Below are 25940 nucleotides of genomic sequence, written 5' to 3' on the forward strand. Positions count from 1 at the left end.
CGTTCACGACTGCGCCACCCGCTCCCGGCTCGCCCCTTCCTCTGGCCTTTCCCTTCCTCGTTCGGTGTGAACAGCCATAAGCGCAGAACCCACTTACGCAACATGGTACGTGCTGGCTTCCGTAGGAGAGGCGAAGGGAGACGGGGCCCACTCTCTTCCGCTCTAGTATCTGGGAGCTATGGTAACCTTTTCTCTACTGCCAGGACGCTCCACAACCCATCACCTACAACTCGCAGGTGTTCTCCATGGCCTTCCACCCAAAGGAGGACATTGTGGCTGCAGGTCTGATAGAAGGAAACGTCGCGTGGTGAGTCTAGTCACTCCCCAGGAGGGAAAAAGGTACCTCACGTAACACCCCACTCACACTGGCGCTGTGTGCAAGTCACAGATATACTCCAGGTCAGGAAGCAACACAGGCTTGGTCCGCAAAGATACATAAGGAGTCCTGTCGCGCCTTGGACTTCAGTGTCGACGGAAATGGTATGGCCCGGTGTTCGCTGATAGGAGCTGATTCGCGGAAGGAGGTCGGAGTGGTAGCAAGTGCGGACTGCGGCGAGCAAAGGGAGGTGCAGGGATGCTGGAGGGCGACCAGCGATTTGAGGGATGCTGGAGGGCAGATCGAATGCATCGCTCGGTACCTCAAATCTGTACTCACATCGGTTGTTGTTCTGGTTAGTGCTGTATTCGGCATCAAAGGACCAAACTTTGCAGGTTATCGAGACCGAAACAGGCAAAGTCTTACTGAAGAAACCAAAGGCCCACAGGTAGGCGTTCCTCTGCCGCACGTTCCAAACAATGTTCGTTTCAGTACTCACCCTCCCTCCCTCCAAAGTGAACCCATCAATGCGCTGCAAACGCTGTCAGAAAGCTTAATCGCAACCGGCGACGACGGCGGCTGCGTCAAAATCTGGGACACGCGCCAACGGAAAGTCGCCATGAAATACCACGAGAACGTCGACTTTATTTCCGACATGACGCACGTCTACCACAAAAAAACTCTCCTCGTAACCAGCGGGGATGGCTGCCTCTCCGTCTTCGACATCCGCAAACAAAAACCCGTCGCCGTCTCCGCCAACCAGGACGACGAGCTGCTGTGCGTCCAAGTCGTGCGAAACACCACCAAAGCGGTGGTCGGAACCCAGGATGGTACGCTGCTTCTGTTCTCGTGGGGCGATTGGGGAGACTGCACGGATCGGTTCCCCGGCCACCCGGCCAGTATCGACTCGATGGTCAAGATGGATGATAACACGGTGATGACGGCATCGGGCGATGGGATATTACGCGCGATCGGGATTTTGCCGAATCGCCTGATCGGCGCGATTGATGAGCATAACGAGATGCCGGTGGAGAGGATACGGATGACACGGGATGGGGTGTGGGTCGGGAGTTGCGCGCATGATGCGACGGTGCGGTTTTGGAATGCGCAGGATGCTATGAAGGAGGATGGAGATGATGGGGATGAGGATGAGGCTGAGGAGGAGGTTGCAGATGAAGCGGAGGGCGAAGCCGATGATTCGGACGAAGAGAGCACACCCGCTGCACCGTCAAAGCCTTCGGCATCAGCTGGCGATGATGAAGCCGAAGCGTCAGGTGACGACGAAGTCAGCGATGACGACTCCGCCACGCCCGTCCGACCACCACCATCATCAACACCGCAAGGACCCCCACCAGCAACCAAACGACCCAAACCTGCCCAATCTTCATCCGACGACAGCGACTCCGATAGCGACGACGAAAAAGAGAAGCGGAAGCGGCAGAAGAAAGCAAAGAAAGCGAAACGCGGCATTGGGGGTGGGAAGAAGGGTGTGAAGCCGGTCTTCTCTGGACTTGATTGAGTAGGACCGTGAGCAGATCTTTCTAGCATAGCGGAGGGTTCAGGTAGCTGCAATACGCTAGTCTAGCTTGAGCGTACTATTTATTTATCAATCTATACGCAATACATACCACGACCATCTCTGCACCTCAAAGCCTTCGTGCCGAGTACGAGTACTCTGGGCCATAGTTTGTGGGGACCCTCCCTACGTCCCGAAGCGTACGATATATCCCAAAGCATTGATTGACTTCCCGGAGCGTACCCAAAACGCAAGAAGGCGACTGGACCCATATACTCAAAACTTCCAAACACATGTATTTGCTTCGTCACAGCAACTAAATAAAAAAAAGGGCAAAATCCCAACCCGATACATCTCCCCATTCAGACGACGATCCGTCCCCCACCAACATCGACCCAAAAAATACGCATTGATCTCAAAATGAACCCCCTTTCACAGCAAGCTTACTCTTTTCAAAGACTCTCAGACACTTAATCTACCCGTCTCCATCCTCCTCCCCCTCATCACTCAACTCCTCCTCCTTCTTCTCCACCTTCAAACTCATCTCGTACAATTCATCATCATTCAACAGTTGCAAATTGCTCAACCCGCTCAAGAAATCGCGGATCCCGGGTACGACGATGAGGTTGTAAGGCTGCTGCTGGAATTTCTGAATGGAGCCGGTGAGGATCTGGTAGACTTTGCGGCGTTTGTCGAAGTTTATGAGGGAGGTGTCGGGGAGGAAGTCGGGGTTGCCGAGTTCCATGAATGTTAGGTCTGTAAGGGACACACCTGCAACATGAAAAGATGTGAATATCGAGTGAAATATGTGCGGGTGACATATGGTAAGAAGATACCGACCCAAAAACGGCACAGCGGGCGGCACAAGCTCCTTCAAGACCTTCCTGTAATTCGCATACTGCCCCTTGGGACTGACCGTCGAGCTGGCCTCTAGGTAGGCTTCGTGCAGCTTCGGATACTTTTCGCGGAAGGCTTCCCAGGTCTTGTGCAGGCGGTTGACGGCGGCGTTGGACATGGCGGCGTTGAGGGCGGTGATGCCGTTGAAGTTGTTCAGTTCTTGGCAGTGCTGTAATGGGGTTATGTGATCTGCGTATGTGGATTTTGGGGGATGGCAGGGGTAGGGAGCGATGTGAGGGGACGTACCACTGCCATCTGGGCAAAGTATCGCAGCGCCTCCCGCCGTGCTTTGAGGTCTTCATTGCGGATGATGCAGTTTGCGATCCACATGGTCACCTACATCAATCCACGAAAGGTAGTCAGTCAATCACACCTAATGTCCCCTCCCATCCCGAAATCGAACACCTGACGTACAATATTAGTATGCTTAATCATGTCCCCCAACCCCGTCGGCCCGACCGGGACATCCTTAGTCCCCATCTCCTTCCGCCGCTTATCCCCCCAAATCTGATCGAGGCATTCATGGGGCTTGATCTTAGCAAAGTGCTCGAGATCCTGAATGGCGAGTTGACGGGCGAGCTCGATCGGGTCCAGGTCTTGGTAGAGGAGATTGGCGGTGAGGAGCGTATTGATGTCGGTTTCGGGGGGGAGTTTGGGAAGTTTGGGGGTTGGGCCCGTGGGTGTGGGCGTGCTGAGGAGGGCAGGTGGGTTTGTTACCTCGTTGAGCTGGTTTGTGTGGGAGATTGAACGGTTGGATTCTGCGTTGTGGCGAGATCTCAAGATACAACAATCTCGGATATCGAGCTCACCTTCCGCTCCACCAACCCCATCAACTCCTTCTTCCACACCTCCGAATCCTTTGCCACAGTCCCCTCACAAAAATCCCGCAACTTGAACACCCCCACATGCGATCCATATGTGAAATCCTCCTCGAACAGTATCGACACCCATGTCTGCAGCACGGCGCACACGGACCGCTTGACGGGGAACACTTTGCGTTGTAGGAACACGTCGTATTGGGCGCGGGTGAGCGCCGGCGGGGCGGTGAAGCTGTACCGGCGGAAGAGGAGGTCCAGGAGCTCAGAGGTGGTTGTGAAAGAGTGGTGAGTGAGGAGGAAGTTGACGACGAATTCAGGGTCTGTGATGTGGGGGTAAGGGAGATTATTAGTGGTTGATGACGGCACCTTAGAACGGCGACAATGGACTCATGTCTTACCAGTATTTTGCGCGGAGGTCATCCACTCCACAAGTTTCGTCAACCGGCCTCCTTTCACCGCCACCTTATCGCCAGTCGGCTCAAAAACCAACCCTTCCCAATCATCCTTCAACATCCCAAGCTCCTCCGCTCCGGGCTCCGCAGACGTCGCAACGCTCGCGGCAGCAGCGCCACCCGCAACAGGCGCGGGCCCCTCATCGTCATACGTCCGCTGCGGCCGCAACACTTGCGCCTCCCACAACTGAAACAGCTGCTTAACATGCTCATTCTGCGCAACATCGCGTGCCCATCGATCCCGCTTCGTGACTTTGTCGAACGACTGCCGCCGGATCTTCCGGGCGGCTTCTTTGCCAATCACGACCAGTTTCTTGACGGCGACGAGGCATGGGATGGTCGAGCGGACCATTTCGTCCGCGGCGTTTGGCGGCGGCATCACTCCGCTGGCGAGCTTCCCTTTCATGGTCACATTCCGCGCGGCGTTGCGAACTTCCTGCAACACGCTGAACCAGATGTCCGCAACAGACACCGGGAACGAAAACCCGTTCGTCGCGATGCCTTTGGCTGCCAGCACGGCCGCGTCGTCGTTGTCGAACATCAAGTCGTCCGTCAAGTTTGCGAACAACTCGTAACCCCGAATCTCGTCGATGAGGACCTCGGCCCTGTGTGCGGCGGTGGACGTGAGACTCACGTACTGGTGCTTGAGATGATTCTGGTACGCCTGCTTGATCTCCTTCATGACCTCCACGAAGGAGAGGAGGAGCTGGTCCATCTGGCCAAAGAACTGCTCGTCGAGGAGCTGCTCCCGCCGCCGCTGCTCTTCTACCTGCTCGGTGTCGCTGAGCTCGTTGCGGTGCTCGGAGGGACCGGCGTCTGGGACGCTGGCGGATTGTTTGGAGATCTCTTCGAGGACTTTCAGGTCGTTTTGCCGCTTGTACTCCTCGTAGGAAAGACTAGCCATAACGGCCGTACCCTCGGCTGGTGCGTCCTTTGGTGCTGCCGTTGTCCCGGAGCCGGAGTCTTCTTCCGCGGCCAGGGTTGAGAACTGCACAATATCCACGTTACCCTCAACTCCAAAAAGTTATTGTCCCCTCATCGCGAATGATCCCACAAAACCCACCTGCAACTCCAAAACCTTGTCCAGAACAGGAAACAACCCCGTCATATTGGCAATATCCGTAAGTTCCCGACACGTCCTCCCGAGCTCATTCGCCGCCTTGATCATATCGCTCATCGCATGCTGCGGCGGCCACACCCCAATCGCGATCCGGGTCGTGAGCATCAGCTGCTTCGGCAGGTCATTATTCACCATCTTCGTCAGATCCTTGATCCTTGCTCGCACGGCGGTGCTGGCGAACATGCTCGAGCTGCTGTCGGGCGTCGCGGCCAGCACGGGAAATCCGGACGTACCGATGGGCGAGAAGGGGCGTATGGACGAGTTGGTGGCCGTCGACGGTGCGCCGAGCGATTTCTCCAACGACTCGATGGCGCGAACAATCTCCCCGGCGTGGTGGATGGCGTTTGCGGAGATGACGATGAACTGCGTTTTGCGGTTCTGGTTGGCGGCGATGAGGAGCTGGATGACGTGTTGGAAGACTTGGACCCAGAGGGCATCGAGTTCGGTGCCGCGGTCGGGGACTCGTTCGGTGAGTTGGGCGATGATCTCGGGATTTTGGCCGATGAGTTTCTGTAATGGCGCGTGCGAAGGCGGCATTAGCCCGAGGACACACACATCACACATCAGGCAGAAACGAGGAGGGGGGATGCAGTGTGCGGAGAAAGACCAACAAATACGAAAAAAAAACGTACATCTAGATTCATACCATGTCGAAACCGATTCCTGTTCCCGTTCCTTGCCTGCCGAGCCCTCGGCGTGCCCGACCCGGCGCTCAACAGATCCCCATTGCTCCCACTAGCACTGCTCTCATTCTCGCTGACGGCCTGCAGACTATTATTGCTTTTGTTGATACTGGCCATGCTGAACGCAGGAGGTGATGACGAGTCGGTCATGATGGCCTCCAGGGCCGTGAGAGACGCGTACTCCTCGGACGAGAAGTATGACATTTTGTCTTTCAAACTCATCCGTCGGGTCCGCGGCAGGGTCGCCGTCGATGTGTTGATGGTGAGCGGCGCCGTAGATTCGGCCGAGATGCCTCCGGAGCCGCCTGCGGCCATGATTCGGGCGAACGCACCGGGACTCCCACTCCAGGCGTTGGTATCCAGCGCTGCTCTCTTCAGGTAGATGAAGCCTTTCCGTAGCCAGTTCTCTGCTTCCGCAGGTACGTGTGCACCACGCTTCATGAGCAGCCGCACCGCTTCCTCCCGCCTCATCCATGCGGCGCACATTAGCGCTGTTCGGGAACCGTTTGGCCCAAAGGTGTGGTTAATGTTTGCCCCGGCGTCGATGAGATGCTCCATTACCGCCGTGTGTCCTACCGTGCCGGCTGCGGCGAGCGGCGTAACGGGGTAGGCGTAGCCCCAATCATCATGCATGGGTTGAGTTTTCCCATCCAATGATATTCCAGGGTGATTAGCTAGTGTTTTGACCACGTCGAGGTTTCCGCCCAATGCTGCCCAGACCAGGGCGGTGTTCCCCATGTAATCGATCAAATCCACATTAGCTCCTCGCAGCAGTAATGCTTTCACGACGGGGAGGTGTCCCCTCAGACTAGCCTTCATCAGAGCAGTGGATCCAACCTCATCATGCGCGTTCAGAATGTCCAGCGGTAACGTCTCGATCGCTTCCAGACCCAGCCCAAGGTACGCTGCATTGTATATAGGCAGCGAACTCGTCGGGAATGCCTGAAAACCATACAGCAAATCCGCAGGCCGCTCCAGCTCGCTCCAATTCGCTTCCGTGACACCGCCTGGGGACGGCAACGGACTCGTCGGCGTCTGCGGAACGTCCCCGGGCACATGTACGTCCGCTAGAGTCGTCTCAGGCGTCATCCCACCATCCAGCAACAGATCCTTGGACGAGCCAGTCAACAACATGCTCTTTGGCTGACTGTACATATCGCCCCCATTCGCGGCCAACCCCTTCTTCGTGCTTTTTCGTCTCGGTACAGGCGCACCCAACGACATGGCGATCTTCTCCTCCTCTGGCGGGACTTTACCGCCATGTTTCTTCAATACCTTGATGAGGCGTTTGAACTTCATCCGCCGGGCGATGATTGTTGGTGTGATCCCGCCGCGGTTGACCGTGTTAGGGTCCGCGCCCTTGAGCAGTAACAGCGACGCGAAGGCGACGTCGTTCATGGAGACGGCGAGGTGGAGGACGGTGTTGCCGGCGTTATCCATCGGGATGTTGATGGACTGCAGGATCGGGCCTGCGCTCCGGTGGCAGTGGGATGCTATCAGGGCTTCGTCGCCGTCCTGCGCGAGACAGGGAGAGCATCTACTCTCAGTTTGCTGGTTGTCGGCTAAATGCCCCCTCGTCTCAATCGCTTTGCATTTGAGGCAATGTCCCCACACTCACCTGACATAACTCCAGTAATGACTTGGTCCCCAGATCTCCCGGCGACGTCGACTCCTGTGCATGGATGGGCGCATTGACCACTGTCCGCGTATCAATCGCTAGCCCTTCGCGTTTCCTCCCAAACAGCGTGCCGGTGCTTGCATCGTTCCATGTTGAGGGAGCCAGCGACTCTGTTTTGGGGAGCTGTGGTGCCCATCTATACGGGCGTTAGCACCTTTTATACAGAGAGCCAGAAACGTACACCCCCAATGGGTGGATTGTCAGAAAAGCTAGCAAATGGTTTGGAGTCTCAACTCACCCTTCCTTTCCCCTCTCTTTGTTAGGCAGAAACGTCCAGCGTTTATTCTGCCCTCCAAACATGCTATAGTCGAAAATGGATGAATATGGCTATGCACTGGCAAAAAAAAAGTGGTGTGTGTTATAATTTCTTGAAAGAAAGACGCCATTCTCTGCGAGTGGATGAATGTCGGAAACTGAACATTATCGACGGAGCTATGAAGGCTCCAATTCGACAGCGCGTTTTGACATCGTTTGAGGGAATGTAAACTCGATAGTTCACCCTGAACGGGCTACCTCTTTTGTACTCCGCTAGCTATCTAGCTAAAAGCTACCTATGTCAAGAGCGGGTCTATGTATGCTGGACAAAGGATAAATACATGCAATAAATACATGCAAAAATGGAATGAAGCTACGATGAAGGGGGTGCGGCAGTGTGTGGGCGATGAATACAGTGTGAGTGATGGATGTGGATGATGGGGAATATGATTATTGCGGTTGATGTGTCTGCGTTGTTGATCGGCCGATCACTTTGTGATAGACAAGAGAGTCGCCATGAAGCCCATGACCTCCGATAACCGCGTTTGTATTTGGATCTCGTCGTTGACTTTTGTTCTCAGCCGACGGAGAAGGTCGTCGATGAGTGGGGAATGGCCTGCGACTGATGCGTACATGTCTGTTCACCGGAAGAGATGGGTAAGCTCGCCGGTTCCTCAGCTTGCCCCCAAGAGACCCTGCACCCCACGTACCAATTATCAGCTCAGCGACGTCAATCAGAAACGCCGAAAACTTGGGATTGTTGATTTGCTTGATCAGGAACCGGAGGATGGGTTCTAGTCCTTTGTCGTCTCGACCGCTCAGAGCGGCGCGGAGGGCGTCTTCACGGTTGTATAGCTCTTCCATCAAACTGACTACTATGACTGCTTGCGGTGTCTTGAGAAAAATCAAAGTCAGCATTAGGTCAAGTAAATAGTTTAGTCATGACAAGCGAAGGTTGTACACACCCCCGCCAGGACAGCATCCAACGCGTCTCCAAATCGGAAAGCCCGCATCATCTTATCGTATACTTTCAGCTTCTTACGTCTCCGCGATTCAATGCGGATGTCGTGCTAAGATTTTAAATTTAAGCTTGTGGGCTTGCAAGTAATACACTGAACCTGAACGAAAACCCGTTCGCAGGGTCAGGATCCTCACCACTTCTGGCACGTAATCTGCCCCTCTGTTCCAAAACTTCTTCGTCCCACGGCGTGCAACCTCCTTTGATGGGTTCACCAGATCCGCCGTCTTCACCATTCGCTGTCGTATCGAGAGCAAGCCGTTGTTCATACCAACCACCAGGTGTGTGTCGTCCGGCTGATAGATTGAATGGGCATTCAGTAACCTAAAGGATGATAGGTCCGGTGTCGGACAAAATGCAGTGCAACTTACCGACACGCCGATGCTCTGAACCGGAGCAGGGTATTTGATGCTATGCACGACTTTGTAGTCCCGAAGGCTGTAGATCTTCACGTGGTGATCATGGGATCCTGTGAGTAACCGCGTGCCTGATCCGTCGAAGGTCATTGATGTGATCGTTTTTTGGTGGTTCGCTAATGTCTGAAGGTGTCGTCCACCGCCGAATATATCCCACAGCTTTACTTGGTTGCCACCTGACATACGCTCACGCGAAATATTGAGTACACTGGTTCGCTATTGGCACTTTCCCCAATTCGACTAGTACCTGCAGAGGCCAGCATCCCACTTCCTGGGAACATCAACAACGCCTCAACCGGCGCGTCATGTCGCATCGTCATCGTGCATTCCTGGGAGCGCACGTCCCATAATTTCACCGTGTGATCGTAGGAACTCGAAACGACGAGGTGTGGGTTTTCCTGACTGACAATAGCCGCTCGAACGTAGTCCTTGAAACAGCCTAGTTAGCCCATGGGTCCCAATTTTCGAAATAGCGTCTAAGGCATTTGTACCTCATGTCCCGTGAAAATGGCAAGCTCCTTTTCCGTTGGCACGTCCCACACTCGCACTGTTTTATCGTCTGACCCTGATAGAATCTGCATCTGATCTGGGGAAAATCGAGCTACGTGCACCGGACTTTAAGAGATGCGTATAATCAGCATCAGAGTCCCAACCGCTCCGTCCTTTTGGAACCCGGCCACTCACCCATCGTGGCCCCTCAACGTCCTTAGAATCGCACGACTTCCCAGATCAAACAGCTGCACCAGCCCCGAAGCATCACCAGCCACCAACAGTTTTCCATCTGAGCGAATGTTTCCGCTGTATGCTGTGTCCTTAAATCGCGATATCGTCTTCTTTACGGCGTGTGTGCTGGGGCTGTATACTTGAACGCGGGTGGAGCTGGTCACGGCAAAGTCGTGTGGCCTCGTCGCCGAGAAGTGAATCGAGGTGACTGCCGCATATTCTTTCAAAAGTATGGGAGACTGAGTGGAGGTAGCTGGTTAGTTTCCACCCTCCTTCTCGTTGCTGCTCCGCTCCTCGTACCTTGAATTTCTTCCAATATGTTGCCTCCGTCGTCCGCCTCCCCGCAGGCTTCGAGAACCTCTTTATCTGCACTTTCCGGTAGTCGGACATGACTGCGCCTCAGCTAGATTGACTAGCGTCCCGAGGCAGTAATGGCTCGAAGTAAATTACAAAAAGAACGCTACTGCGAAATTGGTAATACGCCGGTTATAAGAGACACAAGCGAGCGAAACAAAGACATACGTATTGAAGACTTGCAATAGCCTTTTATTCCGCCTCCGACTCGGAAGCAGTTTACGAAGATATGCTTTTGTACTCGCTTCAATTTCAAAGGTCTTTTTGACCAGTCCAAATTGCCAATTGACCCTCGTCCAAATGCAAACCCAGGGAGCTACGAAAGCGTCAAAGGCTCTCACGTAAGCATTGCACGCCACCTCTGCGCCACTCCAAGCCACGGGTGCTGCGCTGAGTCACCATCTGTCCAACCTTCCGCCGCCCTCCCTTTTCGGACATGATTTGTCTGAACAGTCCAATTATGCGCAGGGTCTCCCCATCCCCGGTGTTGTCTACTATAGTAGGGTTGGGGTTTAGGTCTCTACATTCTGCGTTTTCCCACGGCTTGCCTCGCTTCTTTCCTACAGGATGGCCGCTCCAGACGACGAACCAGACTCCTATCAAAGTGACCCCGATACCCCTTCATCGCATGCGGACGATGATGACGACGAATACAACGAGCAAGGCCTCGCTGCCCCTTCAGCAAAAGTAGGTCTCATTCCGGTTTCACCGTCGGGCCATGGCGCTGTGTCCGGTTGACTTCCCATGGTCACATAATAGAAAATAAAAGCCAAACCTTTGTTAACCGGAACCATCAAAAGTTCTACAAACTCTTCTTCGAAGATCGGTACTTCCATGGGCAGTAAAACGAAACAAACGAGTTTGTCTTTCGGCCTCGAGCCCGTCAGGAACATGAGCACCAAGACGACCAAGTCTCCCGCTACCAAGCCCACCAAGGCCTCATCTTCCAAGGCGGGCACGGGCAAGGCTGTGGAGGTCAGCGATGAAACCCGTGAAGAGCTTTTTCTGTTCTTGAAGTGTTGCCTATCTGACACACACTCTGTGACCTCCAGGAAATATATCAACGGAAGACGCAGCTCGAACATATCCTCCTCAGACCCGATACCTATATCGGATCTGCCGAGTCTGCCGAAGTGTCAATGTGGGTTTTTGAGAACGAAGCCATGGTATATCGAACGGTCCATTTCGTGCCGGGCTTATACAAGATCTTCGACGAGATCCTCGTCAATGCAGGTAAGTAACATGAGACACATTCTCCCCGTATCGAGCACTATATCAACAGTGCTTGTTTGGACAGCCGACAACAAGGTCAGAGATCCAAGTATGGACCAGATCAACGTTACCATCGACAGGGAAAACAACGAGATCAGCATCATGAACAACGGGCGAGGCGTACCGGTCACTATGCACGCCAAGGAGCAATTATATGTTCCTGAGCTCATATTTGGCAACCTGCTGACATCATCAAACTACGATGACGATGAGAAGAAGGTTACGGGAGGTCGAAATGGATACGGCGCAAAACTTTGTAACATCTTCAGCACCCAGTTCATAGTCGAGACCTCAGATAGTGAGTCCGGGAAGAAGTTTCATCAGGTATGATATTGTGCACCCAGCGCTGGAATGGTTGCAAACCTAGCTTCTGAATGGGATATGACGCGTCTTTCTCCGGGCAGATTTTCAAAGACAATATGAGCAACAAATCCAAGCCAAAGATTACGGCTGCCGCAAAGCATGACTACACCAAGATCACTTTCAAACCCGACCTGAAGAAGTTCGGTCTAAAGGAACTGGATGACGACATCATAGCCGTGTTAACGAAACGGGTCTACGATATCGCGGGGGTTCTTCCTGGCGTGAAAGTTACTCTGAACAAGGAACGCATAAAGATCAAGAATTTCAAGGAGTATGTTAAACTCTATCTGGACAGCGTCTTCGGAGATGCCCCTGCGAAGCCTACCATCGTTTATGAGAAAGCCGACCCTCGGTGGGAAGTTGCCTTTGCCGTGAGTGATGGGCAGTTTCAGCAGGTCAGTTTGCTAAGTCACACGTGTTCGCGTTCGGCTTGTGTACATGAGGATCACATCGACTGATTATACTCTGAATCAGGTCAGCTTCGTCAACAGCATCTGCACGTCGAAGGGCGGAACGCATGTGTCCATGATTGCGGATCAACTGGTGCAAAAGCTGAACGAACATCTGAAGAAGAAGAACAAAGGCGAGGGTTTCAAACCACAACAGATCAAGAGCCATATCTGGGTCTTCGTCAACTGCCTCGTCGAAAATCCCAGCTTCGATTCCCAAACAAAAGAGAATCTCACCCTGAAAGCCTCCAAGTTCGGATCAAAGTGCGAACTCAGCGAAGAGTTCATGAAGAAAGTCCTCAAGTCGGGGATCGTGGATAACGTCTTGGCATATGCCAAGCTGAAACAAGCGAGTCAGCTGAAGCAGACGGACGGAACGAAGCGGGCTCGGTTATCGGGTATTGCCAAGTTGGACGACGCCAACAACGCGGGAACGAAGAACGGGCAGAAATGCACATTGATTCTGACGGAGGGAGATTCTGCCAAGGCGCTTGCTATCAGCGGGCTGGGCGTAGTCGGGCGAGACAACTATGGTGTTTTCCCGCTACGGGGCAAACTGTTGAATGTTCGCGAAGCATCGCATAGTCAACTTATGCAGAATGCTGAGATCAATAACATCAAGCAGATTTTGGGGCTGAAGTCTGATAAGACCTATACGTCGACGGAGAGTTTGCGTTATGGGCATGTTATGATCATGGCTGATCAGGTATGAAGGTCATAAAGCGCTTTGACTTGAGCGATGCGCGTCATTGGACTAAATATCACGTTAAATAGGACCACGATGGATCTCACATCAAAGGATTGGTCCTCAATCTGTTCGACCAGTTCTGGCCCAGTCTCTTGAAGAACCCCGGCTTCATGCGTCAATTCATCACCCCAATCGTTAAGGTGACAAAAGGCTCAAAAGAAATCAGCTTCTTCAACATCCCTGAATACGAAAGCTGGAAACAGGCCAACCACGACGGCCGCGGTTGGCATATCAAGTACTACAAGGGTCTGGGAACGAGCACCGCGGCGGACGCGAAGAAGTACTTTGGACGCATGAACGACCACATGAAGCCGTTTGCAACCGCCAAAGACGAAGACCGGCAGTTGCTCGAGTTGGCGTTTTCAAAGAAGAAGGCGGATGATCGGAAGGAGTGGTTGAGTAACTTGACCCCCGGCACGTTCATGGACCATAGCGTGCGGCAGATCCCTATCAGCGATTTCGTCAACAAGGAGTTGATTCTTTTTTCTATGGCGGATAATGTGCGGTCGATACCGTCGCTTATTGACGGGTTCAAGCCTGGGCAGCGGAAGATTATGTTTGCCTGCTTCAAGCGGAACCTGACCAAGGGAGAGATCAAGGTCGCCCAATTGTCCGGCTACGTCGCCGAGCATTCGGCGTACCATCACGGCGAAGCCTCGCTTCAGTCGACCATCATCGGTCTCGCCCAAGACTTCGTGGGAAGCAACAACCTCAACCTCCTCGAGCCTCGCGGTCAGTTCGGAACGCGGCTACAGGGTGGGAAAGACCACGCGCACGCCCGTTACATTTTCACCAAACTCTCCGATGTGACCCGCCTCCTCTACCACCCTGCCGACGACAAGCTGCTCACCTACCTCAACGAGGAGAACATTAGTATCGAGCCGGAGTGGTACATCCCCATCCTTCCCCTCGTCCTCGTCAACGGCGCAGACGGGATCGGTACGGGGTGGAGCACCAACATCCCCAACCACAATCCGCGGGACATTGTGGAGAACCTGCTGAGACGGCTGGATGGGAAGGAATTTGTGCCCATGCATACGTGGTACCGCGGGTTCAAAGGCGGAGTCGAGTTTATTGGCGACAAGTACAAGATCTCGGGGGTTTTGAATAAACTTGACGATACGACCGTGGAGATTACCGAGCTGCCGCTTGGGTCGTGGACACAGACCTACAAAGAGTTTCTGGAGGGGCTTGTGGCGGGCACGGACAAGGTTCCCGCTTCCATCAAGGACTACAAGGAGTACCACACCGACACGTCCGTGCATTTCGTGGTGCAGATGACACCGGAGCAGATGGCAAAAGCGGAGCAGGAGGGCCTCGAGAAGAAGTTCAAGATGGCCACGACCAAATCGGTCATGAACATGGTTTTGTTTGATAAGGATGGGAGGTTGAGGAAGTATGAGAGTGTGCAGGAGATCTTGGAGGAGTTTTACGAGCTACGGTTGGAGTATTATGAGAAGCGGAAGGTAAGCGTGGCGAACTCTTATGGAGAGTGCAATCCCTGGCGCATTTTCTGACCATCACTTTCTATTTCCCCTCTAGGCGTACCTGACAGCGAAACTAAAAAGCGAGCTAAACAAGCTCTCTAACCAAGTCCGTTTCGTCCTGGAAGTCATCCAAGGCGACCTGATTGTGCACAACCGCAAAAAGGCGAATGTCGTGCAGCAGCTCCGGGCAAGGAAGTACTCGCCGTTGGGGAAGGATGGGGAGGAGATGAAGGTTGGGGATGAGAGTACTGAGAGTGGCGGGGAGGCGGAGGAGGGCGGGGCGGCTGCGGCGGGTGGGCATGGGTATGATTATTTGCTGAGCATGCCGATTTGGAATTTGACGATGGAGAAGGTTCGTACCCTTGGCTCGTGACCGGTGGCTAGTGCCGTATCGGCTGGCTTAATCTTTGCCTAACGAAAACAGGTCCAAAGAATGACGTCAGACCGCGATGAAAAGCAAGCCGAGCTCAACACCCTCCTCGACACCAAAATTCAAGACCTATGGCGCCGCGACCTGGACGCGTTCATGGTCGAATGGGACAATGTCGAGACTGCCACCGAGAACACCAACAAGGTCACCTCCACGAAGGGCAAATTACCGGGTGGGCAGCAGAAACTGAGCGATCTCACGAAGAAGCGGAAGAAACCGGTAGTTAAGAAGAGAGCTGTTGACAGTGAAAGTGAGGAGGTGGAAGACGTGGACTCGGAGGATGAGTATGTGGAGAAGAAGGTGCGGAAGACTGCGGACGATGTGACACCGCGTTCCAGGCCCGCGCGAGGGGGTGAAGGGAGCTCGGAGAATATCTCGGCTGCGTCGTCCCCTAAGAAGAGTGTGAAGAAGGTGGTGGCTGCCAGCAAGGTCAAAACGGCCGTTAACGGCACGATCCGGAAGTTCTCGACCACCCCTACCGCGATCGAGGACAGTAAACCGCACGACCCGTTTGCGTTTGCTGAGACGCGACCACCAACGACCACTGCGGCGCCGAAGTTGTTGCGATCGCCGGCTGTGCCGGGCAAGCAGCGCCGGATTACGGAATGGGGGATGCCCAAGACTACTGCGCTGTTTCGGGCGGAGGAGGACGAAAAGGGGTCGCACCACCCGCATAACGCGGTTGAGGAGTTTGTCGAGTCCAAGAAATTGGCGGATTCTGTGTCGCCTAAGAAGCGGAAACGTGGGGAGGATCGGCTGGGCAAGGTTGCTAAACCGACCGCACTTGTGGATCTGGTGAGCGACGACGAGGACGACCCGCCGTTCGTTCCGTTACGGAAGAAGACGACCCCGACCGCGCGTGAAAGCGTGAACGGCAAGGCATCGAAACCTACATCACGTTTGACCAAACCCAAGAAAGTAAGCTCCGAGGAGGAGGACGAGGATGCGAACTTTGAAGACGTATCCGACGTTCAAATCGCTGACGAGCCAACCATTTCGACCCTTGTCGCGTCACGACCTAAACGTCCCGCTGCTGCTACGCCGAAGAAACCACCAGCGCCTGTCGAAGACTCGGAAAGCGATGCGGATAGCATCGATAGCGCTGAACATGATTTGTTTACGCAGCCGGAACCTGCGAGTGTCAAGAAGACAGCCAAGCCCGTGGCCAAACCACCAGCAAAACAACCGACCGCCCGTCGCACCCTAGTCATCGATGACGACGATGACGACGGCGCTAGCAATCACTCCGCAGCCAAGAATAAAAGCGAAGATGAAGATGTATGGGCGCCTGCCGCCGGCAGCGCTAAACGGAAAGCATCCGCCACTGCTGCAGTTGCGAAGAATGGAACCGGGAAGCCGGCTAGACGCCGGAAAGTTGTTGATAGTGACGAGAGTGAGTGGGAAGGTTGAGTACGGTATATGCCGTTTGGTGGGGGCACAGTGGCTGGTTGCGCTGTATGTGTATTTTATGTAGTCTTATGGAAATGCGAGAGAGAGGGTATACGTAGACGGCCGGCGGTACACTTTTTTACATTGAGGCGGTATGTGAACCCCCGTGTATATAGGGAGCGACTTGACGCATATAACAATAGAACCCAATCTTGCCCGACTTGGATAGATCGCCGCGACGAGAAGTATGTGGCAGTAGTATTTCCTTTGGCGTTAGTACAGGTGCATATTACATGGCATTAGACAGGTACTCGTCGCGCAGAATATAAAGGATGCAAAAAAGAATGTATGATACAATAATGTGTTGGACGTGGGGCCTTATCTCCTCGAATAGCTGATAATCCGAGTACCCTGAGCACGAGGGTGAGAAGAGACGTGAGGGAAGTTGCGCGGGGGATGAGATGAGACCAGCGATGTGCTGACAGGGACGAAGTAGTGGGGGTGGAAGAGGGGAATGCATGGGGTGCGCGATAATGGGACAAGGGATTCATGCGTGATCGATATGGCGTGAAACGACGCGCCAACCATGCGGTTTGATCGTGGAACGCAATGGCGGTGAAGAGTGAGGCGGCTGTCGATGGATGGACTTCTGATAGAAATGTCGTGTCGCTGAGACAGATGGGCTTTTGACGGGGCGCGGACGGATGTTAGGCGTAATACGTACCCGCACACACCACGCACCGGATCTGAAAGTGTGTCAACCCAATGCGGACCCAATGCGGCGTATCAAGGTGTGGGGGAAACGTTTTCCCTCGTCGCTGCGTGCTCGACCCGTTCCTCCAACCCAACTTGCCGAGGGGCGTGACCGCATCCGCATCCGCCATCCTAGCTCTTCGGCGACATCTCATAACCTAGTCTGCGTTGCTCTCACTCATCAAACACCCTACACGCGACCATATTCGCCATCGCTTCCTCTTCCACATCCCCACCCTTCTGCACCGCCGACCCTGCATCGGCATTTTTCTTCCGCTGACTATAAACCAACCAGAGCCCACGCTCCCCCCAGTTCTCCTCATGACTTTCGCGACAATACAGCACGGCAGTCGCATGCCGAATATCCAGCCACACGAGCGACCCGTCATCGACTCCAAACAGCACACCCATCTCGTCGGGGGTCACCTGCACCCAGTCGATGTTCCCACAATCGCCGACGATATCAAACAGATTGAAGGACTGCACGCGCTTCATGGTGGAGAGCTCGTAGACGTAGACGACGTGGCCGGTTCCGCAGAGGACGATGCAGTGCATGCGGGAAAGGAGCACGTGGAGCACGAGATTCTTCTCCATGTCGTCCAGGAGGATGGTAGCGTAGGTAGAGAGGTCGGAGGTGCGGAGGATGACGATGGGGTGGATCCGGTCGGAGGAGTAGGTGCGGTAGGCCATGAAGTGGTCGTTCATCATGATGGCGTTGAGGGAGTCATCAATGTCTTCGATGCGTGCGTAGGGGTGGACGCGGCGGCCGTGCTGGACGTCGCCTTCGAGGAAGGTTGTGAGGTTTGAGGGTGGCGCGGGTTTGCTGTTCCTCGTAGTCGTGGACTGGGTTTCGAGTTCATGCGAGTGGGATCCGTTCGATGCCGAGTGTGATGAGCTATTGGAACGACCAGCGCTGGATCCGCTTCCCGCCGCTTTGCCGGGGTACCCTTCTTCTTTCGGCATGCCGTCCCATCTAGGACCGCCATCGCCGCTGATATCGTATCCATCATCTTCACCGCTATCGTCCTCATCATTCTCATCATCCTCGGCCATATCATCAGTCTCCTCCAAACGCTCGTCTGGCCCCGTCTGTGTCATCACCCTTGTCCTCTGATGTTCAAAGTTGGACAACCGTATGACTTCCAACGAGGATCGCATGATGTCCGGGCCATAGGACTGCGCCGCATATACGTCTCCACACAGCACACCCTCCTCGGTGTAGGTGCAGTCGAACACGGCATACAGGCGGCCATCCGTAATATTCCGGAAAATAGTCTTCTGCGATCCGGCGACAGCAAAATAGTTGGAGCGCAAAGCTGGATCAACGCGCAGCGGAACGCCAAGTCCTGCGCAACGGTGAAGCTTTTCGGGGGAAAGGGTGCCAGAACGACCGACCCGCATCGATCGAAGCTGTCCATTCCGAACATAGACGATCCAGTTGTCTCGTACAACGGTTCGGCGCTGAGCGAGAGTAAACTGATGCTCCTCATCCCGGGTTGTTACAAAGCCCGTAATGAGCTCATATTCGGAGTTGCCACTCTCGTCCAACTGGGCTTCCGCAGATCCGTTATTGTGGGTGACCCCATTTTTTGGGTCTGCGCTGGATTGGCCGCTCTCATCGCTCCAAGAAGGAAGATGGATGCCCCTCCCATTGCGTATCACCGGCACCTCTTTGCGGCAGACCTTCGAGAAGACCAACGGCCGTCCCCACGTGTGAGACAATTTGTAGAGCTCTTTCCATTTCTCGCCGGGTAGCCGCGTCGGCAACAATCCGTCGGCCGATATGCTCTTCAGCTGCAGGAAGCGTGTACGCAAGTCAAAACGTTAGATATGGCTAACAAGATGAAGGCGTGCGCGCGCGTGGAAAGCATGCACACTATCCAACATATGGTACGGGTGTCTTTGCCCGAGCTGCTGGACAACAAGGGGATGAAAATCCACATCCCTCCTCACCTTCGCTTTCCAAAGGTGCTCGTCGTTGTCCGCCACGATCTGCCGCCAGGACCGGCAGACCCTCTCAGACCTCAGCACGGCCTGTGGACACATGTGGTAGAAAATTTGGAGCATGACATCCAGGGGGAGGATCGGGCGATTTGGATCTATTGCGATGAGCATATCGTAGCTTTCCATCGGTGGTATGTGAGCTGGGGTAGTGGGTAGGTAGACGGGTGTTGAACAATGCGGCAGACCGCCCTTGGATGCTATTTGGAGTCGGTCAGGATTAAGTTGACTTTGGCTGTATATACAAGCAATGTTGCTTGCAAATGTTGCTTCGCTGAGAACTGCTGGATTGGAGTGAACTGGGAGTGAACCTACAAGAAACAAAACCGAGGATGTTGCCGGTGTTTCAGCGATGAAGCGAGAGGGACTGCTGCAAGTGAGGGGCTTGTGTTGACGATTGTCTTGGTGCCTCGCAAGCTGTCCGCCTGACAGTGGGACTGTTGCCTGTTAAAGGCTCTTCCCGGCCTGCCAGTTGTGAACCTGACCCGTTGGCCATTGAACAAGCACTGACCCGTGGCCCATCAGCAAGCAGGATGGTGTGCAAATCCAATCATGCCGCCCTAATGATCCCTCCACACAGGAAACGGGCAGAGAGCCAAGGGACCTGGTGCCCCTGGGAAGGATGTGCCGTGGGTGGATATATAGAGCCTTGATCCCGGCCATCGGGAGGAGCCCGTGAAAAATGGATTGATGGTCTCGTACCCGGAGAGAAGGTCGAAGGAGCTCTCCGGATGGGTCTCCGTCACCCTGCATGCTACGTACTAGTACACTGTTACTACTGTAGATCAATATCTACAGACTAGATCAAGTACATTGTAGTCCATGTACCTATGTACCATTGTTGACTCTTCTTGAAAACGGGGAGTTTGCAGTGTTGCAGTGAGATTCATGCAGCTTTATATTCACAATGCGTGGAGAACTCGACGCCGCCGCACATTCAAGGTAGTGACGCCAAGGCCAGGAACGATGAGGCTTTTCTAATGACGTGTTCCCGTAGCCAGCCGTTGTTCTTTCTTTTCCCGCGTTGGAGGTGCGGAGAGCCGGGAGTAATTCCATGGGAGGGCGAGAGCTAGACTCATACCAAAAAGGCGCCTATTCTACTTGTACATACATACTGTATATGCAAGGACCAGGTAGTGCCGGCATGAAAGACCTTTGCACGAGCGATGAGCGGGTCGGAGACTCTTCACAGTTTCTCACTCCGTCCTGGGGTGGCATAAGTGGTAGATGCTTCCCACATACAGTACGAGCTTCAATTCCAAGTTTGACGCCGCAGTTCTCCAGAGAACGAGCGAGAATATACAGTACGTACGTAACCATCAAGCGATGTCACTCCTGCTGACGCATTCGCTTACGAAATCGGGGCGGACAAGCCACACCTCGTTCATTGCTTGTCGCGATGGCTTTCTCCCCCACTCTGGCGTTTGACATTGGGACTAGGGTTGGCAACGCTGGACAAAGGGGCAACCGGAATAACGAATACACAGCGTAGCAGCATACCGTCGTGCGACGAAGTTCAAGTGGACCGACTGTTCCGAAAGCAGAGTGCAAAGAAAATCGAGGCCGGGCATCGAGAGGAAGGCGCACTTCGAACCACAGCAAGAAGCCCCGAAACGACAAGGAAAGCAGGAGCAAAGTGGAAGTGGAAATATGGACTTGTTTAGAGTACTCGGGGCGGGCGCCAAGTTCGACAAGAAGCGGTTTAGGCAGGATGTGGAAGTATTTCATGCACCTCGAAATGAAGTCGCGGCACCAACGGCAACTGAAGTGGCGGCAAACGGTATAGCACCCGAACTCGACTTCTTTGCTGCCGAAGAACCGCAGGAGGCTGAGAAAATAAAGGAGCCGAAGAGGGTGTCAAAGAAGAGGAAGCTGGCACATGACGGCGCAGGGGAAGAAGGAGAGAAGGACGCAGCAGCAGCCTCGGCTCCAGCGACGTACGTCCCGTTCAAAAACGAGGAAGAAGCCAGCGTCTTCCGGAAAGAGCATCGCATCCGCATCTACGGGACAGACGTACCACACCCGATCCGCTCATTTGCGGAACTTGGACCTCGTTTCACCCTCCGCTCGTATCTCACGCGCAATCTCGTCGCAGCGGGGTACGAGACCCCTACGTCGATCCAGATGCAGTCTATCCCTATCATGCTACATGGGCGAGACCTCATGTCATGCGCGCCAACAGGATCCGGAAAGACATTGGCGTACCTCCTCCCTATCCTGCACGATCTAAAAAACCCGGCGAAGGAAGGCATTCGTGCCGTGGTTATATGTCCCACTCGAGAATTGGCAACCCAGATTCACAGAGAGCTGCAGATATTGACAAAGTCCAAACCTTTCAAAACGGTCGTGCTGACCAAGATCGCGTCGACAACGAACGCAGACAACCCCAACCTTTCCACTTCCTTCTCCAATGCCGACATCCTCATCTCCACACCGCTACGACTCGTCCACGCAGTGCAGCAGCAAGGCTTGAAACTTGATAAAGTACGACATTTAATACTGGATGAGGCGGATAAGCTGTTGGAGCTGGGGTTCTTGGAGCAGGTAGATGACGTGTTGGCCATTGTGGGAGGGGATCAAGTAAGGAAGAGCCTGTTTAGTGCGACGATTCCGAGTGGCGTTGAGGAGCTGGCGAGGACGTTTATGAAGGATCCTATCCGTATCGTCATCGGACAAAAGTGAGTACTTGCTGGCGCTGGTTTTTTTTCATGATGCGCCAGGTTACTGACAGAGGGATTGCCCTTCTCCCTTCCCAGAAACGCCGCAACAGAAACAATCAACCAAAAACTCCTCTACGTCGGCCAAGAGGCCGGCAAACTCATCGCCATCCGCCAACTCATCTCCACGGGCCTCAAACCGCCCGTCCTCATCTTCGTCCAATCCATCGATCGCGCAAAAGAACTCTTCCACGAACTCGTCTACGACGGCATCAACGTCGACATCATCCACTCCGACCGCACAAAACTCCAACGTGACACCGTTGTCAATAACTTCCGCATGGGCAAGACATGGGTCCTCATCGCCACGGAACTCATGGCCCGCGGTGTGGATTTCAAGGGCGTCAACCTCGTCATCAACTACGATTTCCCGCAGTCAGTCGCGTCCTACATCCACCGAATCGGACGAACAGGGCGAGCAGGGCGGCCCGGTGAGGCGGTGACGTATTTCACGAAAGAGGACGCGCCGTATTTGAAGTTGGTGGTGAATGTGATGCGGGAGAGCGGGTGTGAGGTGCCGAGTTGGATGGTGGATTTGAAACCGCCGAGTAAGAATGAGAAGAAGGCGTTGAGGCAGAAGGCGGTTAGGAGGGAGGTGATTAAGACTGTGAGCAAGTTTGATGAGAGGCATGCTAGGCGGAAGAAGTACGTAATTTTGGTTGCCTGCCATCGTGTTGCGCAACTCCTTTACTAACGCCTTTGTTCCCCTCAACAGAGACATTGTGGAAGGCTCCAAACGAAGGAAAGAGAGAACCGTAAAGAAGCCCGAAACACCCAGTGCATGAAGACCTGCGAATCATTCATCACTCCAAGTATTCCCACACCCATCAACTCGCACATAGTCCATCAGTTAACAGCATAGCATATAGCATCTATACCACGCACATCCCGCTTTTTTCGTAGTCTGTAGTCGACCGCATACAGTTACAGATCGATCCCCTAAATTAACACGATCGTACGCTCTATGCACGCCCATTCTATGTGTTCGGATGATATGACTTGGGAAGCTGATGAGTGATGGTGTTGGGCTATGGCTGGGATACGGCTGATGGTATGTATATATAGACTAATGGTGCTGAAAAGCACTCGGTGTGTGCCAAGGTAGGTAGATCTCCGCGCCTATCACTCGCGCTCATACCAAACCACCTCCCCCGACGCCCTCTTCCTCCTCAACACAATAAACCGATTCACAACCGCCTTCCACGGCCCATCCGCATATTTCGGCGTCCACGCATTCCCACCCTTCCTCGGCGCATTCCCATTCCACTTCTGATTGTTGCTACCATTACTCCCCCACCTTCCCCCAGCCTTCCTCCCCGCGGGCCACAACACCCCCCTACTAACAACGACCCCACAATGCTCCAAATCCCTCAACCGCCTAACAGCCCTGATCACCGCCCAATGAATGGAACTCTTCATGAACGATTTCGCGGGTCGGAGGTGGCCCTCGGCTTCATCTTCCATGGGTATACCCGTAACCTCCGCTTTCAATTCGCCCATATCGTCCAGCCGGTTGATCCAGTAGTAAGACGTAAGTCCGTCGATTATGATCAACGGCCCGGGTGTCCCGCAGGCGCGGACGAAGGAGCGGCGGGCGGCGATGAGGGCGGCGAGGAACTGGAGGTTGGTGGTTGGTCGCATGATGTGGAGGCGGTGCAGGGCGGAGGTGATGATGATGTCGGTGGTGGAGGCTGGGAGGGATGTGAGTGCGGGTGTGAGGGTGGTGAGGCAGTGGGTGATGTGGGCCAGCATGGTGTTGCGGAGTTTTGTTAGGGAGAATTTGAGGTCGCAGTCAAGGAGGAGGACGGGGGTGGCGCTGCCGTGAAGGTGGAGGGGGGTGCTGTCGCCGCCGGAGGTTGACGGGAGGAGGGTGAAGGATTCGGGTAGGATGGTCATTGTGATCATTTGCATAATCATCTCCGTCTTCCCACATCCACTCGGCCCCCAAAGATCTACCAATTCCCCCCTCCTCACAATCGGCAACTGCACCGCCATCATCCTTTTTACGCCCATGTCTCCAGGCACAGGTGGCACATGCCCACACCCGCCCGGTCCAAAGACAAACGCGCGCTGCAGCCGCGAGAGTTTCGCCAGGACGGGAATGGGGCGTTTGCCAACTAGTTCGCTGAGTGGGATCGGTTTCCGTTTCGCTTGTGCGTGTACGGGGTGCTTTGGTACGATGGGTCGCCGGCGAGGGCGCGGTGGGGTGGTCGTGAGCGCTGTTGGAAGCTGCTGATTTTGCTGGTCAGGGGCTGAATTCGATGGTATGCGGAACACAGGATGTTGCCCACGCGTAGAGACCGCTGGTGATGGTGGCTGGGCATGCTGTTCGATCGGCGGATTCGACGGTATGATGAACTGCGGCCGTGCAGAGTTCGTCGGTGTTGTTGATGGGTGCTGTGCAGATGGAGATTGTGCCGGGATCGCGAACTTCGGGTGCTGGGAGTTCGTAGGCGTCGGTGGTTGCTGTTGATCGGGCGACGGATTTGCGTGTATCACGAACCGTGAATGTAACACACTCTGAGAGGTGGATGTTGTTGAAGACTGACTATGCGAGTAATTTGTGGGTATCACGAACCGCGGGTATTGGCCAATTTCAGATTTTATTGGGGTGAGCGGACCATGCTGTGATTGCACTCCAGGTATCAGGAATTGCGGCTGTTGCGGGCCCTGGGAATCCGCCGGCGTTGAAAGTTGCTGCTGTTGATGTTGACCGTGCGAAGGAGCCGTCGGCGTGCCTTGCTGCTGCATAAATGAGGTATTGGGTGGCGTCTCAACTTGCGCCGGCTTGTTTTCACCTACAAGATTCGTTGGCGTTGCGGCTCGCTGTTGCTGTAGCGCAAAATAAGATTTTGTGGGTGTCGGTAACCGCAACCGTTGAAGAGACGGAGTTGGAGGCATCGCAAATTGCGGCTGCTCACCAAATGAGGATTTTGCCGGGGGTGCAGGCTGCTGCTGCTGTTGACCACCCGAGAAGGGATACAACACCGGCGGTCGTTGTTGATCAAAGGGTGAGATCTCTGATGGCATTGCAAACTGTGGTTGCTGCTCATCCCCCAACAACGTGTTAGTTGGCGTTATCGTACGCTGCCGCTTCTGTTCGCGATGAGCAAGATTTGTTTCCGTCGCCGGAGTGTGCTGCTGTTGTTGCTGGCCTTGGAATGAGTTCGTCGGCGTCGGCGACGATCGCTGCTGTTGATGATGTTGCTGTTGATTGTGCCTTTGCTGCTGCGGTTGGTCTTGCCCTTGCTGTTGGAAAGACAACGCGTCGCTTGTTCTCGGTGTGCGTGGCTGTTGCTGCATCCCAGATAGTGACTCCATCAGGGTTGGCGGACGCCGATGCGGCTGCTGGCCATGCAGTAGACTCATCGTTGTTTGTAGCTGCTGGTGGTGATGATGCTGCTGCTCCCGCTGGCACTGCTGTTGCTGGTGCTGTTGTTGTTGGTGCAAATTCGAGAAGTCACTTGAAGTCGGCGGTCTTTGCTGTTGATGCCCCTGCCCTACATTGGCCTGCGGCGCTCGTTCCTGTGGGTTCCCCGGCGTTACATTCGCCCGTGGCGGAGCTCGCTGCTCTTCATGCTCAAGCACTGGATTCACCGGTCGCGGCGACGCATGCTGCTGTTGTCCACCTACAAATTGAGATGGTGTCGACGCTCGTTGGACTTGCCGCTGCATGACATTCACCGACGGCTGCCCTCGTTGCTGTTGCTGTTGCTGTTGCCCACCTACCCAATGGGTTGAGACCGGCATCCGGTGCTCTTGGACATGCGCTACATTTGCCGCTCGCGGCTGTCCTTGCGGCCCCTGATGTCGCTGCTGTTGCGGTTCTCCGACCGAACTATAATTCGGTGTCGACGACCGTTGTTGTTGGCCAGTAACAACATCCGTGCGAACCGCCGGTCGATTCTGTTGCTGTCCTTGGGGCCAAATGGCCGGATAGGCGCTACATCTCTGCAGCCGCTCCGGCACAGAGCCCTCTTGGCTCGGCGGACCCTGCCGCTGCTGCTGCTGTGGTGGCGGTCCCCCGTCAGAACTCGCTTTTCTCCCCGGCCGCAGCACCCGCCCACGCAAAGCCTGAATCCGGT

The 25940-nt window shown here is 54.5% G+C and overlaps 7 protein-coding genes across 7 annotated transcripts; 3 read left to right on the plus strand and 4 right to left on the minus strand.

Annotated features, from left to right (window-relative positions):
- Positions 1–3: 3 nt before the first annotated feature.
- EV422DRAFT_523084 (WD40-repeat-containing domain protein) lies at positions 4–1959 on the plus strand. The gene is made up of 4 exons (XM_053069875.1): positions 4–307; positions 383–480; positions 677–764; positions 833–1959. The coding sequence occupies exons 1-4, from the start codon at positions 246–248 to the stop codon at positions 1833–1835; spliced, it is 1251 nt and encodes a 416-aa protein (XP_052927203.1). The 5' UTR covers positions 4–245; the 3' UTR covers positions 1836–1959.
- A 140-nt stretch (positions 1960–2099) lies between these two features.
- On the minus strand, positions 2100–7517 carry EV422DRAFT_388765 (ras guanine nucleotide exchange factor domain-containing protein). The gene is made up of 8 exons (XM_053066833.1): positions 7421–7517; positions 5752–7317; positions 5063–5629; positions 3946–4987; positions 3539–3867; positions 3144–3455; positions 2976–3065; positions 2100–2898 (listed from the first exon to the last, which is right to left on the minus strand). Exons 2-8 carry the CDS (start codon positions 7240–7242, stop codon positions 2308–2310), a joined length of 4422 nt encoding a protein of 1473 aa, XP_052927204.1. The 5' UTR covers positions 7243–7317; positions 7421–7517; the 3' UTR covers positions 2100–2307.
- Positions 7518–7903: 386 nt separating this feature from the next.
- EV422DRAFT_388689 (WD40-repeat-containing domain protein) lies at positions 7904–10530 on the minus strand. Its single transcript, XM_053066832.1, has 9 exons — positions 10193–10530; positions 9854–10131; positions 9661–9784; positions 9417–9597; positions 9125–9345; positions 8891–9049; positions 8701–8805; positions 8446–8629; positions 7904–8372 (listed from the first exon to the last, which is right to left on the minus strand). Exons 1-9 carry the CDS (start codon positions 10280–10282, stop codon positions 8224–8226), a joined length of 1491 nt encoding a protein of 496 aa, XP_052927205.1. The 5' UTR covers positions 10283–10530; the 3' UTR covers positions 7904–8223.
- A 168-nt stretch (positions 10531–10698) lies between these two features.
- EV422DRAFT_555448 (DNA topoisomerase) lies at positions 10699–15106 on the plus strand (the record flags this gene model as incomplete). Its single annotated transcript, XM_053071899.1, has 9 exons — positions 10699–10933; positions 11047–11221; positions 11299–11479; positions 11544–11842; positions 11923–12276; positions 12356–13036; positions 13105–14544; positions 14621–14917; positions 14990–15106. Coding segments are annotated over exons 1-9 (3771 nt in total), but the record flags the coding sequence as incomplete, so codon positions are not given.
- A 2074-nt stretch (positions 15107–17180) lies between these two features.
- EV422DRAFT_388803 (uncharacterized protein) lies at positions 17181–19426 on the minus strand. Its single transcript, XM_053066834.1, has 2 exons — positions 19091–19426; positions 17181–18931 (listed from the first exon to the last, which is right to left on the minus strand). Exons 1-2 carry the CDS (start codon positions 19265–19267, stop codon positions 17312–17314), a joined length of 1797 nt encoding a protein of 598 aa, XP_052927207.1. The 5' UTR covers positions 19268–19426; the 3' UTR covers positions 17181–17311.
- A 1362-nt stretch (positions 19427–20788) lies between these two features.
- EV422DRAFT_613013 (P-loop containing nucleoside triphosphate hydrolase protein) lies at positions 20789–22763 on the plus strand (the record flags this gene model as incomplete). Its single annotated transcript, XM_053073902.1, has 2 exons — positions 20789–21816; positions 21895–22763. The coding sequence occupies 2 exons, from the start codon at positions 20789–20791 to the stop codon at positions 22547–22549; spliced, it is 1683 nt and encodes a 560-aa protein (XP_052927208.1). The 3' UTR covers positions 22550–22763.
- Positions 22764–25264, minus strand: EV422DRAFT_388861 (uncharacterized protein). The gene is made up of 2 exons (XM_053066836.1): positions 24777–25264; positions 22764–24687 (listed from the first exon to the last, which is right to left on the minus strand). The coding sequence occupies exons 1-2, from the start codon at positions 24906–24908 to the stop codon at positions 22978–22980; spliced, it is 1842 nt and encodes a 613-aa protein (XP_052927209.1). The 5' UTR covers positions 24909–25264; the 3' UTR covers positions 22764–22977.
- Between the last annotated feature and the right edge of the window lie 676 nt (positions 25265–25940).

Source organism: Fimicolochytrium jonesii (assembly GCF_025526975.1).
Source record: "Fimicolochytrium jonesii strain JEL569 chromosome Unknown EV422scaffold_6, whole genome shotgun sequence".
Lineage (NCBI taxonomy): Eukaryota > Fungi > Chytridiomycota > Chytridiomycetes > Spizellomycetales > Powellomycetaceae > Fimicolochytrium > Fimicolochytrium jonesii.

Excerpts from the sequence above, each read along its gene's own strand:
- EV422DRAFT_523084 (XM_053069875.1), top strand. The coding sequence starts at position 246 with ATGGCCTTCCACCCAAAGGAGGACATTGTGGCTGCAGGTCTGATAGAA. Across the intron at positions 308-382 it reads ATAGAAGGAAACGTCGCGTG|TCACAGATATACTCCAGGTC; the intron begins GTGAGTCTAGTC and ends GCTGTGTGCAAG. Across the intron at positions 481-676 it reads CTTCAGTGTCGACGGAAATG|TGCTGTATTCGGCATCAAAG; the intron begins GTATGGCCCGGT and ends TGTTCTGGTTAG.
- EV422DRAFT_388765 (XM_053066833.1), bottom strand. The coding sequence starts at position 7,242 with ATGGATAACGCCGGCAACACCGTCCTCCACCTCGCCGTCTCCATGAAC. Across the intron at positions 3,456-3,538 it reads TGGGGTTGGTGGAGCGGAAG|CTCAACGAGGTAACAAACCC; the intron begins GTGAGCTCGATA and ends CACACAAACCAG. Across the intron at positions 3,066-3,143 it reads TGATTAAGCATACTAATATT|GTGACCATGTGGATCGCAAA; the intron begins GTACGTCAGGTG and ends GGATTGATGTAG.
- EV422DRAFT_388689 (XM_053066832.1), bottom strand. The coding sequence starts at position 10,282 with ATGTCCGACTACCGGAAAGTGCAGATAAAGAGGTTCTCGAAGCCTGCG. Across the intron at positions 8,630-8,700 it reads TGGATGCTGTCCTGGCGGGG|ACACCGCAAGCAGTCATAGT; the intron begins GTGTGTACAACC and ends ATTTTTCTCAAG. Across the intron at positions 8,373-8,445 it reads CGTCGCTGAGCTGATAATTG|ACATGTACGCATCAGTCGCA; the intron begins GTACGTGGGGTG and ends TCCGGTGAACAG.
- EV422DRAFT_388803 (XM_053066834.1), bottom strand. The coding sequence starts at position 19,267 with ATGGAAAGCTACGATATGCTCATCGCAATAGATCCAAATCGCCCGATC. Across the intron at positions 18,932-19,090 it reads AGCACCTTTGGAAAGCGAAG|CTGAAGAGCATATCGGCCGA; the intron begins GTGAGGAGGGAT and ends CGCTTCCTGCAG.
- EV422DRAFT_388861 (XM_053066836.1), bottom strand. The coding sequence starts at position 24,908 with ATGAGCAGCAACCACAGTTTGCAATGCCATCAGAGATCTCACCCTTTG. Across the intron at positions 24,688-24,776 it reads CCCGGCAAAATCCTCATTTG|CAACAGCGAGCCGCAACGCC; the intron begins GTGAGCAGCCGC and ends TTTGCGCTACAG.